The sequence below is a fragment of the Elgaria multicarinata genome, chromosome 21, assembly GCF_023053635.1.
Source record: "Elgaria multicarinata webbii isolate HBS135686 ecotype San Diego chromosome 21, rElgMul1.1.pri, whole genome shotgun sequence".
Lineage (NCBI taxonomy): Eukaryota > Metazoa > Chordata > Lepidosauria > Squamata > Anguidae > Elgaria > Elgaria multicarinata.
Genome location: NC_086191.1, coordinates 1,425,001 through 1,438,824, shown reverse-complemented (window position 1 = coordinate 1,438,824; position 13,824 = coordinate 1,425,001). Strand labels below are relative to the sequence as shown.

Genomic DNA, 13,824 nt, shown 5'->3' with positions numbered 1-13,824 from the left:
ACGTTAAAGCCACTAAGAGTCAGACCACTCAGGGGCCCACCTAGCTCTGTGTGGCCCACTGGCTGGCAGGGGCTCTCCAGTTTTTCAGGCAAAGTTTTTCCAAGCCATAACTGGGGTGAGTCTATACGCTCTATTAACCCCGGAGTGGCTGTGCAGTGGCGCTGCATTCTCCCCAAATCCCGCAACATTGCTGCTGCAAAGTGGCAATTGGAGAGTTGCATGGCAGGAATGAGCCAGGCCATACAGCCAAGATATTTTGCAGCGCCATTGTTACACGGTGTTGATGTACAGCAAATATCGAGTGACTGAAAACCTCCAAAAGCATAGTTTTGTTTTGTTTTCTGGCCACTCTGAGCAACATTGTAGCTTCGAAAGCCCGTATCCGTGTATCTGCGCAACTACAGCTCATTGAATTTATGCATCGTACATAACCAGTGTCCTTACTTTCGTTCCAGAAAGAGACTTTAATGTCGCCATGGTGGCCATTACTAAACACTCCCCTGGAGCCTGTCTTCCGCCCTGCATTCTTGCGCCTACCTTGCACTGGGATCCGCCCCCTAACTATGCCGATTCTCTTAATCCGAACTGAAGCCACCACTGACACACACAAATGTGATGACCTCAGAGCAAAGTAAAAACTTGCAGTTAAAATGAGACATCAAAAACGCACAGCTTCACAGGGAATAATACGATGTGGCTGGGAATTGGCGCCTGCGTCGTATAAACAATGGTGTGCCACTGCGCACCCATGCCGGAGTCTATACAGCGTACAGACAAGGCCCCAGCCTGGTTCACATTTCCTGGACTAATGTGTGAATCAGAACACAGATCTCCAGATTTCAGAACGTCTCCAGATTTTGCATTGCTGTTCTCAGCTCAAGTGTTGCAAACAGAAATGGAAAAGTTGGAGAAATGGTGTCTTCTACGGAAAATTGCATATGGAAATAAATGTGAATGTGGAAATAGGGCAGAACGGACTTGCGACTGAAGGCCTGCAAGCCAGAAATGGATCGATTCATCCATCCCCGCTCCAAGCTCTGGGGGGAGTTTGGAGGAGGGGGATTCTGGAAGCATCCCTCGCCAGAAGCCCAGCCTGACCCCTGCGGCACAGCCCACCCCCTTCCAAGCCTCGCCAATCAGCCATCGGCGTCAGGAGCGAGACTCACGCTGCCGGGGCGGGGCTCCGGGACCGGACCATCGTACGTCGTCCAGCGGAAACAGTCTTTGTTGAAGTCTTTGTATTTCCTATCGAAGGCTTTTTTGACTGCGTCTAGGCTGAAGCTACACACTGCAGTGGTTCGGTGGGGGTCGGCCTGCCTGCAAAGAGAGGGACCACATGAGCCGGCTGCCCCACCAGCACCCAAAGAAGTGCGTCCCTTTACCTCGACGCGGCTCGCCACAGGGCCAGAGGGGGCTCTGAGGGCGAAGGCCTTTCTCCAACACCAAGGGCCCCACAGCTCCCTTGGGAGGGTTTTGCCCCACCAAAGGTGGCCTGAACATAATTTAAAACACAAATATAAATACGTTACCACTGGGAAGCAAAGACGCCATAGAAGACGGCACCCCCGCCCGGCTGTGGGACGGCGAAAGCGTGCTGGATGACGGCGTGCGGAAAGAGCCCCGGCTGGATGCAGGAGAGCTGGGCTTTCAGGAAGGTGGTCCACTTGCGCTGCAGCAACTTGTCCCCCCCGACGTCGTTCTGGAGGAGAGGAAGAACCAGCGGCTCATTCGCAAAGCGGGGCAACTGAATTCCTCCTCCGTGGCTTCCTCTCAGGCAGGGGGGCAGGACCTTTCCGGACCCAAGGGATCCCCCTTCGCACACCCAGCCACCCACCCCTACATGCACGTGCGCACTACCAGGGAGGAATGATTGATGTGGCCGCAACGACAGCGGCGCAAGTGGTGGGGAATCCGCCTGCATGAGGGAGGGGCCCGGGGCATTTCCTGCCTGGCTGCTCTTTGGGGATCACCTGCTTGTGCTGCTCCTAGTGAACGGACCTGGCTTTGCACGGAGAGATTAGCTCCCCATGGATACAGCAAAGACCACAGCCAAACGTGCGGAGAAGTTGCCAGATTCGGAGCCGTTGTGGCCACCCGGTCTGAGCGAAGCCAGGCCCACTGCCCCTTCTGGGCACGGCCCCTGCCATGGCGCAGGCCTGCGGGCCCTTGAGAGAGAGGTCCCCCTGAGGTGGGGCAGGGGCAGGCCTCCAGCTGCGCCCCTCGGAGCTCTGCCCCTCGGCCTCCTCTGGCTCCAAACTGTGTGGGCTGCAGAGCTGCGCGCTGCCCGGGGAAGCCGGCTCCTGGTGGCTGGAGCTCTTCCTGCAGGCTTCAACCACCGACACATTTTAATTAAATTAACTGAAATTAATTCATGCGTTTCAGAAACAAAATAACCCCGAGGCGCACACCGCTAGGCTCCCCCGTAGTACGCTTGCTAAGTTTCAGGTCCTAGCGACGGACAGACACACACCATCTATTATTACTATTGTTATTATTATTGATTGATCCCGTTCATGTCGTTGTTTGGTTTCTCTTGTACTCTTTCCGGGAGATCGTACATTTTTTGTGCTGATTTTGGCAGGCCTGTAAGCTGCCCGGGAAGATTTCGCCTTGAAAGGTGAACTATGACGACACCGGCTGTCCTTGGGAAGCCCAACGCAGGGTGAGGACACACCCACGCGCTCGGTGGGGGCCCCGCCCCAGGTCCAGCCCGGCATCTGGCGGAGGCCAGGCTGGAGGAAGCTGCTCGGGCAGGACCCTGCCGGCCCGTTAGTGGCCCTTTCTCCCCACGGGAAGCCCCCAGTGTCCGAGCGGTCCCGCGGTTTCCGTTCAATAACGAATGCAACCAAATCCTGGCCCCTGCTCCTTGCCGGGAAGCCCCCCTTCCTCCCAGGCACGTGCAGACTGAACGCAGGCGGCAGCCCACTCCGTGCCTGCTGTGGTGCTGGCCGTTCCTCCACACCTTCCAGGGCAGCGGAAACCGGTCCGGGCCCCCAGCTCCAGGGCCCCCTTGCGTTTGGAGGCATCTCACCTTGCAGACGCGAGCCACCCTGGAGACGGTCAGTTTCTCAAAGAAGTCAAACTCCTTCGCCGTTTCCTCAAAGAAGAAGTAGACTTTGTCATCATCCGAGGGCTTTGGGGCGATGAAAGATGCCACAAACACTGCATCGCCTGGGGGAGGGGGAGGAGGAGGAGAGACGCAAAGAGGGGCCAGGCGTGAGATCTCCTCTGCCCCTCAGTTCGTGACCCCGTCGTCGTCGTGGATCCCCAAGGGAAGGCTGGTTGCCTAGGAGATCCATCTTCTCCGGGTACCAGCCCATTAGCACGTCCGTTGCCTAGGCGACCGGGCCCTGATGGATGGCGGGAGTTCTAGCTGGGGGTGGCGAAGGCACCCCCCTTCCCACAAAAATGCCCCAGCCCTGCCCTTACCGTGCATCCAGGAAAGGGCGCTGTCGGTCTTCAAGGCAACCCTGCTTCCCAGGGTCCGAGAGATGATGGGCTCGCTCCCTTGGAAGTTGTTCATGGTGGCCGTGTAAAGTTCCCCGTCTGCAGAAGGGGGGCAGGACCCGAGATTAGCCCTTCTGCTCCAACCCTCCTCGCCCTGAGTTCCGGACTCCGGGCACGGCGGCCCCGTGTGGTGGGGGGGATGCCTTGCGCCCGTGTGCCTGGCGTGGCTTTGCCTGCCTTCCCGTTCTCTCAACCTTCAAGCCTTGGAGGGGGAAGGGACGCATCTCGCCTTGAGCGCACGGCCATGCCAAGGGATGCGCATGCACAAGAAGGCCCCGCGGAGTGCGCAGCCTGTCGCGTTCGGAGCCCATAGCCCTGCTGGCTGGCAAGGATGAGAGTGACGTCCGGAAAGCGCCACGTTTCGGGAAAGCGGGTTTAAAGTGTTGATAACACACTGCAGGACAGACACGTATTCCTCTAAAATAGTTACAAGGCACCTTTTAGGTACCATAATAAAGGTAAACCATATTGTGTAATTTTATCTGTATGCCACCCTGAGATCCTAGTGATATAGGGCGGGATACAAATGTTTTAAATAAACAAAAATTGATTAAAAACAAAAACCAAACAGGAATCAAATCAAATGTAACAATTAAAACCAGGTAACACCATATACACAGTGGCACCCAATATAGTCCTGACTCAGTTATAGAGGTCCAGAACATCAGAAGAGCCCTGAGGCTGGATCAGACCGAGGGTCCAGCACATCCAGCACTCTGTCCACACAGGGGCCAGGCAGCTATTGACCAGGGAGCCACAAAGCAGGACGTGGTGCAACAGCACCCTCCCACCCATGTTCCCCAGCAACTGGGGCACACAGGCTTACTGCCTCGGATACTGGAGATAGGTAAACAAGGTAAACAAATACATTTGAGGGGGCCCTTGAAGGCCTTTATAAGGATGAGGCCTGGCAAAACAGAGTTCCACAAGCAGGAAGCCACTACTTAGAAGGCCCTGAGCCTCGTGCCCACCAGCCTCATTGCTCTGATCTCAGAGTGCACGTCAAAATAATGCTTTTCTCGTAGATCTTTAAACAAGAACACACACCTGTTAAACTGGGAAAACAGGCCATGCGGCTGGCATTGTCTTCAGCAATGTATCTTGGGTGACTGTGTGTCAGGGTGTGTGTGTGTGTGTGTGTGTGTGTGTCAGGTGGTGATCCTTCATACGAGAACAGGGGTGCTACGCAAGTGTACCCCTCTTTTCATCTGTGGAATGCTGGAGGCTACGCCATTTACAGGTGTCTTAAACATCTGACATGCAAGGAGGCTCTCCCCTCCCCCCGCCCGGCCTTTCCAGATGTGACTCACCAATGAAGGTCACTGTGTTCCGGTGCTGAGGGTCATAGGGACAGAGACCCTTCCCTGGCACGAGGACGGGTTTCCCTGTTGCATCGCTCACCAGGGTGAAGGTCTTCACATCCTAACAAGACAAGGAAAGGAACGGTATGAATAACCCTGCTCATCCACTGAGGTCCTCCTCCAAGTGCTTCCTCCTCAGAGGAATCCTTCTTTTCCTCCAAAGGGCTCAGGGTGTCTCTCTCCCTCTCTCTCTCCCCTCGTTTTATTCACACAACAACCTTGCAAGATAAGTCAGGCTGAGAGAGACAAACGGACGAAGTGGGTCCATTATTTCCCAGAGCTAATTCCACCATGATAATCCAAATCGTCCAAACCCAGACGGCTTTCTTCAGGGCGGGTTGTGTTTTGAAAACACTCCATCCTCATAATCCATGGGTTGTTCTAAGGGTTGTTTTACCCTGGGTAGCAATTTCATCAGAGCCACAGAGCCGCTCACCAAGAGCAGCCCAAAACGCAGCCGCTCCACCCTTCAAGTGTCAGCCTGGTTCCTAAAATCTGCCTAGCAGCAGATAGTGTCCGCTGTCCGCACTCTCCCTCCGTCCCCAGAGGTCTCCTCCTCCCCTTGGGTAACCATATGGAAAGGAGGGCCGGGCTCCTGTATCTTTGACAACTGCATAGAAAGGGGGATTTCAGCAGGTGTCCTTTGTATGCCTGCAGCACCAAATACAAAAGAGGGCAGTGCTCCTGCAGCTTTAACTGTTGGGATGAAGAGGGGATTTCACCAGGTGCTACACGCATGCAAAGGACCCCTGCTGAAATCCCCTTGTCTACGCAACTATCAAAGATGCAGGAGCCCGGTCCCCCTTTCCATAGGGCCACCCTCCCTTAACCCCCCACCCCGCCCGCTCCGCCACTCATGCCCTCGTTCGCAAAGCTGCTGGCTCTGGCCACGTGTGCCAGCCGTGTGTTATCTGCGCAGTGACCTTGGACGAGCTTGTCCTTCTCGCGCCAGGTTCAGTTGTGTCTCCCCCTCCCTCCCCCCTGTTCCCCCCTCCCACACAGTCTCCCAAACGAGTGTCCACGGGGGAGAAGTCCGTTTTTCATGAAAAGAAAAAGTTGAGCATCATTTCCACGCTTCTTGTGGTGCACTCCTGCATATAAAATGTCACCAGATTTGTGCAAACTCCACCGTGAAATGTCCCCATGGATTCCTCTTGTGCCCCCCTTGTCTATTCCCCTTGTCACGGCCTCCCCAGGGCATCCGGGGCACCTTCTGAGTTGGAGGGAGACCCCAGGGACGGGCTGCCTTGGCGTCGTCTTTGCCCGGATTTGCGCAGCGTCAGTTAGATGCGTGGCGGAAAAGTCAGGGACTTATCCTGACTTTTCCAGCCAGAGCGAGGGCAGCCCGGCTCTTCCGCCGGCCTGTCCTCGCTCTGGAGCCGCTCCGGGGGCGTTCCCAGCAGAGGGCAGCCCTTAATGGGCTGCTGTCTGTCTGGGCACAGGGCAGGGGGCTGCCCCACGCTGCCTTGCTGTGGGGAGAAGAGTTTCCCTTTCAGGAAAATAAATTATTTCCTTCCCCTGAGCTGCTGCCTCCTCCTCGCCCTGCCTTGCTTTACATCTTTTCTTGCCTCACGGAGGGACAGGGCGGACCACTGCCCTAAACCCTGCGCTTGCTCCTTGGCCTGGGGATTATCTGGCACAACCCCGCAGGAGCAAAAGCGTGGGGATTGGGGGGGACGGGGTGCCAACTCGGAGCCATGAAGGGAGGCCCCAGCCCTACAGCAGGGTCATGCTGCCTGGCATGCCGAATCCTTGGAGGCCCCCGACCGTGCCAGCAGGCCATCTCTCCTGCTGCCCCACAAGAGGGCCCGACATTCTGCTCCCTCTCTTAATCCAAAGTCTTCCGGGTCTCCAAGTGGAGGCCTCTCCCCCTCCTCCCCTCCCGGCCCTCCTCCAGACACTCACAATGTAAGCACAAGTGGGGTTGAAGGCGTTGGTTCCACAGGCGTAGATGTGCGTCTCGTTCAGCGCTACCAGGATGCGGATGAAGTTGTGACAATCTGTCTTCAGAGAAGAAAGTCGGGGGGGGGGGAGAGGAGAAACAGGGTTCAATCTCCACTGAAGTTTGTCATCCAGAGAAAGCTTCCACTGAAAGGTTGTTAAATAGCAAAACTGGACGACGGCCTAAAACTCAGCCCTTTCCCTGCGCTTGAACGGTCCTGCTTGCATGTTTGCCTCCCCCACTGGGCTGACTGTGGGGACAGGCGGGGGGGGGGTAGCGGAGGGATGTCTGCCTTAGCCTCTGGATTCAGGACATCCTTCCTAGATACAAGCATTTGGCACTGCCTTATACAGAGTCGGACTGTTGGTCCTCTGGCCTGACAAGAGGGTCTCGTTCAGCTACCTGTGGCTCTCCGGGATTTTACGTCGGAGTCTTTCCCAGTCTTGCAATGTGAGATCCTTTTAACTTGATGCTGAAGACTGAAACGGGGACCCCCCCTGCATGCAAAGCAGCCACTCCACCCCTCAGCCATGCCCCCCACCACCCAAACACAGGAAGCTCAGACAGGCCAGAAGATTTCTCCTTCCAGCCTGGTATTTTCTCCTCTGACCAGCAGCAGATCTGGGGGCTCTCAAGGAAAGGGTCTGGCATCACCTGCTAGGTACTCAGAATCATAGAATAGCAGAGTTGGAAGGGGCCTCACCATCTCTGAGGCTGATGTCTGCTTCAGAACAGATGGTTATCTGAAGGATCGCCTCCTCCCATATATACCTGCCCAGACCCTAAGGTCATCCTCAGGGGTCCTTCTCCGCGAGCCCCTGCCAAAGGAAGTGAGGCAGGTGGCTACTAGGAGCAGGGCCTTCTCTGCTATGGCACCTTGGCTGTGGAATGAACTCCCTAGAGAGGTTCGCCTGGCACCTACACTATACTCTTTTACACACCAGTATTTTAACAGTTTACCATCTTAGTCTTTTAACGCTGCTGTTTTAAATCTGTATTTTGAATCTGTATAAATCTCTGCATTGCTGCACAGTTTTATTCTGGTTGTGCTTTTCTATTGTGTGTGTTTTTACTGTTGTTTGTTTTAATACTTCGATTTGTTTTAACTTCTGTGAAGTGCCCAGAGAACTTTGGCTATTGGGCCGTATAGAAATGCAATAAATAAATAGTGGTGACACCCAAAGGTCCTGGAGCCACTTCCCTGCTGAACTTCACAGACTTGAGAACTGTTTTAAGTAGGCCATGAAATCCTAGCAGCGCAACTCGTGGTGAACGTGCCTCTGAGTTTTGTTTGTTGGCCTATTTTTGTTTTGTTTTGTGTACTCGTACATTTTTTTGTCATTGCTGTTTCTCACTTTCAGACTCTTTGCTGCTGAAAGGTAGCTTATGAATTCCCTAATAAATAAATGCATCAAATCTCCCACAAGAGCATAACTCTGCTTTGCTTAGGGATCTGGTTAAACGAACAGCAATGCAGTCCCAAGATAAGACGCCGGGAGAGAAAGGGAGGCCGGGTGGGTGGGTGGATCTGGCCCTGTGGCCGTAGCGGGCTTTGCAGACGGGAGGGAGCAGCTTCCGTCCCTCTTCAAGGCATCGTCAATCCATGGTCCGGTTGAGGACGAGGCCATTCCCTGCTTCGATGTTTCTAGCACCACTTGACACAACACGAAGCCCACGGCCGGCCTCTCTGAAGGCAGGCTGGAAGGGCCTGGAGGGGCAGTGACAGGGGTCGCCCTGCAACTTTTTTATTTGGGTTGGCTTCTTCCTCCCCCTCATTGCCCCAACCGTCCCACCCCACACACTGAAGTGCAAATTTAGGGCCAAACTAGACACAGGAGAGTTATGCAGCAGATCTCGCGTGGTCTTTATCTAGTCATAAGCTGTGAGATACTGTCTCTTTTCACGTAGCTGAGTTGGCTGCATATTCCGCCCCCCCAAAGGGGGCAAATAGCAGCTGTGGGGCAGAGGAAGGGATTTAAACCAGCAAAAAGCATGGTGGGGGAGGGAGGGTGAATGCAGGTCCTCTTCCCCTGGCCCTGTGGCCCTGATCCATACTCAGGAGCAACTTTTTTGGACTAGAGATGAAAGATATTTTAGGATGCTATGAAATACAAATCATATTCCCAAGAAAGGAGATAAGCCCCCCCCCCACACACACACACTCCATTGTTACCTCGACATTATTCCTCTTGAAGATGCACTCCTGCCTTTTCTTGGGAATGGGCCTCCAGGTTATCTGTTACAGGAAAGGAGGAACACAGGTGCTTCAGAGAAGGCAAAGGGCCCAAAGCGGGAAGCGGATGCCAGAGGGGAACTGCTCGGGTTAGAGCCAAGTCATTGCATGCTTCCCTTTGAGTAAACCCCATTGAACAGAGAGAGACTTACTTCTGAGTAAGACCTCAGAGGTAAGCATAGGGTTGCTGAGCACGTCTTTCCAGTTTGCTGTTTTAGACTTTTTTAAAAAAAAGCTTCTGAGTGTCCACACTATGAAAAGGCAGATCTATACGTGTTTACTCAGAAGTAAGTCTATCTCTGTTCAATGGAATTTACTCAAAGGGAAGCATGCATGGGACTTTAGTATGACTTGGATGTAAATGCAGTTGAAATCAATGGGACTTACTTCTGAGTAAGGGAACCGGCAGATCTGTAGTTTATGAACTTGGAGTGGATAAAGCCCCCCTTAAGAGCTATCACCATGCCAATTTTGATCTCTTTATCTCTAAAACTTACGCAGGTGTAAGCATTTTGGTTACCTTGAAGTAGGGTGACCATATTTGGGAAACCAAAAAAGAGGACACCTAGTGTGTGTGGGGGGAAGCAGCTTTCTGAGTCCTGCAGAAAGTACGTTATTCCCCCGCCACCTTAAAGAACCCGATTGGAGTGGAGGAGGGGAAAGGATTTCATTCTGCACCACCACCATCCACTCCAATTGGGGCCTTTTCTATAATGTCCACGAATGACCCACTTTCCCCTTTAAGACCTCAATTGGAGCTCGGGGTGGGGGAATGATGTGCCTCAAGAAAGCATGTCACTCCCTCCTGCCATGCTAATGGCAGCCTTAAAGAGGAAGGTGTGTCATTGCAGGACATTATTGAAAATGATAGAAAATCCCCCCTGACACCATGGAAAGAACAAAAACCAGGACAAATCCGGGGAAATCCTGACAGTTGGTCACCCTACCTTGAAGCAAAGGAAGGGACCTGACCACCTTTTCAAAAGAAATTAGTTAAAATGATTGTTCATCTGCCCGCCCTTTGAAACGAGCAAAACAAACCTTCGCTCCTCCTCCCCTGTAAACCTTTTGCAAGGGGCGGGGCTTGAGATTTCGCCGGCATTGTAGCACTCCAGGTGAATAGATACATGAGCTGAAAGAGTGCAACAATGCACAGACGTGAGAGTGCCCAGCGCTCAACTCACTAAGGCAACGGAGGGGGAAACGCATATGAAAACTGGATTTAAAAAGTAGGTGCGATGGAGTCCTAAAAGAGGATGGGTGGCCACCCTAAGCTGACTGCCAGGCCAGGCCTCTCTTCTCCCCGCCCTTCCCCTGCACCTCTGACACCCCCAGCCGTTCCAAATCCCCGTCTCCCACTCACCTCACCCTTCAGCTTGATGGACTTAGTGCTGGTGATATCGAAGGAGAGGATGGCCTCTTTGGCACCCACATAGAGAGTCGCCCCGTCTTTGCTCAGGAGCAAAGTGTCGTAGCTCAGAACCCCTGGTTTGCTGAACGGTGTGAGGATCCTGCTGGAGTCCCCTGAGGAAGGAACAGTTGTTAGGAACACTGATAAAGAGCAAGGGTTGCCAACTGACCAGGGAAACACAACCTCGCCTGTTCTTCTACCTTTAACCGTAGGACCACAAATTTTAGCCACTCTTGGTAGCCCACAAGGCTTAGCTTTCCCACTTCCTGATCTTCAGAGGTAAAGTCATTGGTATCTGCTGCTCAGTCTAAGGGTCTTTCTGCAGGGGAGGAGTGTGTGTGTGTGTGTGTGTGTGTGTGTGTGTGTGTGTGTGTGTGTTGTAGCATCCCTGTCCCTAGTACAGACAGTGGGCTTCACCATAGCAGCCTAAAATCCTGCGTCCATCCCAGGGCTTCTGCTTCCGGATTCTTTGCGGGATAAAGATTGGCGCCTTTACACAAACAGACACATGCTTTGAAATGAGGACGCCTTTCTTGGTAAATTCTATATGTTTTCTTTTTGTTTCATTGCACAGCCGCTAGATGTAAAGGACCCGCAAACATCCATGAGGGACCAATCACGAGCGTGCCATAAATCACCTGTGCAGAAATGCTCCGTGTGTCCAGCAAAAGACACGGCCTGGGGCCATTTTGAAAGAGGCACCCGCATACCTGGCTATTGAAGCTATGGTTAGAGCAGATGGCATACACATACAGCGGTGTTGCCCAATAAACCTCAAGATTCTAGTCATGTGCAAAGTAAACGTTCTGAATCGTCTCTCTCTTGGGGCAGTGCTAGGGATGGAAGCCCGGAGGGAACCCCTCCAGAAGAGGGAGAAGACTCCACCACAGCAGCGGCACTGAAGGCGTCTTGCGCCTGGGCCCCCCTCAGAACTCGGGGTCGTTCATTTACTTGTTAATAGAGAAGAACCCCCTCAGCGTCCTCTTAAACGCCCCCATGCCCCTGCCTGCCGCCTACCCACCACCACCCTGCGGCTTCTGAGAATGCTGAGTCCAGGAAGCGATCAAAGCGGAAGGCAACACCAGAGAGTGAGAAGGAAATTAGTTCGCCCAAAATTCTTCAGTGGCTTAATAGCCTGTCCGGGGAAGGAAATGCCGCTTGATTAAAAACACACGCACGCAAAGTCGCCCGTCTCTTTTAAAGGAAGATGTCCTGGAAAGGGTCCATTTCCGATCATTAACGCTCTGCCTCCTGTCATCAGGAAACTTCAAGAGATGCAGCTGAAAACCTCGCTTCCTCCCCCCCCCGCTCGGCCTGCCCCTCGCTCTGCGAATAAAAAACATGCCTTGGCAGAATTCGCCAAATAAGTGCTCCCTTTTCAAAACAGTTATTTATTATTCAAAGTATTTCAACATTGCTTTTAAGTCAGAGACTCCCAAGGCAGTGCGCAATGCTCACATTTTAAACACTGCAACCCACAGAACTTTAAAAACCACCAAAAGCTAAAAACCGAAGCAACACCAGAGCAGTCAGAAACTCATAAACAACCACAGAAGCAAAGCCAAATAAAAAACACCCCCACTGTTCGCCAACCAAAGCCCCCTGGGAAGGAGGTTCTGCAGTCGGGGGGCTGCCACAAAAAGGGCCCTGTCCCTTTTCCACACCAACCAAACTTCAATTCTTGTAGGACATACATACACCCAAGGCCTGCTTGAGATGAAGGTTGTTAGGTTGGTTCATATGGGAGCAGGCAGGGAGCATCGCTCTCACTCTGGCAAACACTGGGGCTTAATCTACGCCTGCAGCCCTTTCGCAACGGAAGAGGGCTGCTTCTGAATGTTCCCTGCTTCTGAGATCGGTGCTCGCAGGGCACACGTGACCGATGTTTACTGCAATTACAGGCGTGCCGTCGCAGGAGCACGTGCGCCCCATTATGGCGCTTGTGCATGTATATCAGTAGAAGTCGACGGGGCTAGGGAGATGGGTACGGAGTAGAGGGTTTTTTTTAATGACTCATGAGGGATGCGCACGAGCGCAGATGTGCAGCAACACTTGGGGGAGATATGAATTCCGTCAAGTCTATGCGCTCTTGCGCAGAGATGTTTTTGGTTTTGGTTTTTTACAAAAAGCACGCTCCGTGGTAAAACACGCCGATACCCATCCAAAACATGTGTCGGAAATGGCGGGCACATCCACTCCTGCACACCTCCAATGCCCACGCACACGCCCCTCACAGATGATTGGCTGTTCACAGAGCCTGCAACTCGCAGCGCACAGCAACGACCTCGCAAATGGGGGGGGCACACCGCACCCGCTCTTCAGAATGGATGCCAGAGAGCTGGAAAAACCACAGCAGAAACAGTCAGGGATATTCTGGGAAAACTGAGAGGTGGAGCCAAGATTACCACAGTAGCTAGGTGAACATCATGGGGCCCATAAGTGATCATTGCAATACAATCCTGCAATAAACGGCTGGGGTAGACTCCCCCCCCCAGGTCCCAGGGGGCCCTTCGGCCATTGCCTGCACTCCTAGAATCATAGAATCATAGAATAGCAGAGTTGGAAGGGGCCTACAAGGCCATCGAGTCCAACCCCCTGCTCAATGCAGGAATCCACCCTAAAGCATCCCTCACAGATGGTTGTCCAGCTGCCTCTTGAATGCCTCTAGTGTGGGAGAGCCCACAACCTCCCTAGGTAGCTGATTCCATTGTCGCACTGCTCTAACAGTCAGGAAGTTTTTCCTGATGTCCAGCCGGAATCTGGCTTCCTTTAACTTGAGCCCGTTATTCCGTGTCCTGCACTCTGGGAGGATCGAGAAGAGATCCTGGCCCTCCTCTGTGTGACAACCTTTTAAGTATTTGAAGACTGCTATCATGTCTCCCCTCAATCTTCTCTTCTCCAGGGTAAACATGTCCAGTTCTTTCAGTCTCTCTTCATAGGGCTTTGTTTCTAGACCTCTGATCATCCTGGTTGCCCTCTTCTGAACATGCTCCAGCTTGTCTGCGTCCTTCTTGAATTGTGGAGCCCAGAACTGGACGCAATACTCTAGATGAGGCCTAACCAGGACCGAATAGAGAGGAACCAGTACCTCACGTGATTTGGAAGCTATACTTCTATTAATGCAGCCCAAAATAGCATTTGCCTTTCTTGCAGCCATATCGCACTGTTGGCTCATATTCAGCTTGTGATCTACAACAATTCCAAGATCTTTCTCGTTTGTAGTATTGCTGAGCCAAGTGTCCCCCATCTTGTAACTGTGCATTTGGTTTCTATTCCCTAAATGTAGAACTTGGCATTTATCCCTATTAAATTTCATTCTGTTGTTTTCAGCCCAGCACTCCAGCCTATCAAGATCACTTTGAAGTTTGTT

The 13,824-nt window shown here is 52.9% G+C and overlaps 1 protein-coding gene across 1 annotated transcript in view; it reads right to left on the bottom strand.

Moving 5' to 3' along the window:
- Positions 1 to 13,824, bottom strand: part of LOC134412328 (semaphorin-4A-like) — a 71,994-nt gene that overhangs the window by 8,074 nt on the left and 50,096 nt on the right. Inside the window, exons 5-13 of the mRNA XM_063146229.1 lie at positions 10,860 to 10,921; positions 10,407 to 10,567; positions 8,984 to 9,046; positions 6,774 to 6,872; positions 4,818 to 4,929; positions 3,430 to 3,546; positions 3,032 to 3,171; positions 1,530 to 1,699; positions 1,167 to 1,317 (exon numbers count right to left, since the gene is read on the bottom strand). Of these exons, the coding sequence (XP_063002299.1) occupies positions 1,167 to 1,317; positions 1,530 to 1,699; positions 3,032 to 3,171; positions 3,430 to 3,546; positions 4,818 to 4,929; positions 6,774 to 6,872; positions 8,984 to 9,046; positions 10,407 to 10,567; positions 10,860 to 10,921 (1,075 nt within the window). The remainder of the gene's footprint in view (positions 1 to 1,166; positions 1,318 to 1,529; positions 1,700 to 3,031; positions 3,172 to 3,429; positions 3,547 to 4,817; positions 4,930 to 6,773; positions 6,873 to 8,983; positions 9,047 to 10,406; positions 10,568 to 10,859; positions 10,922 to 13,824) is intronic.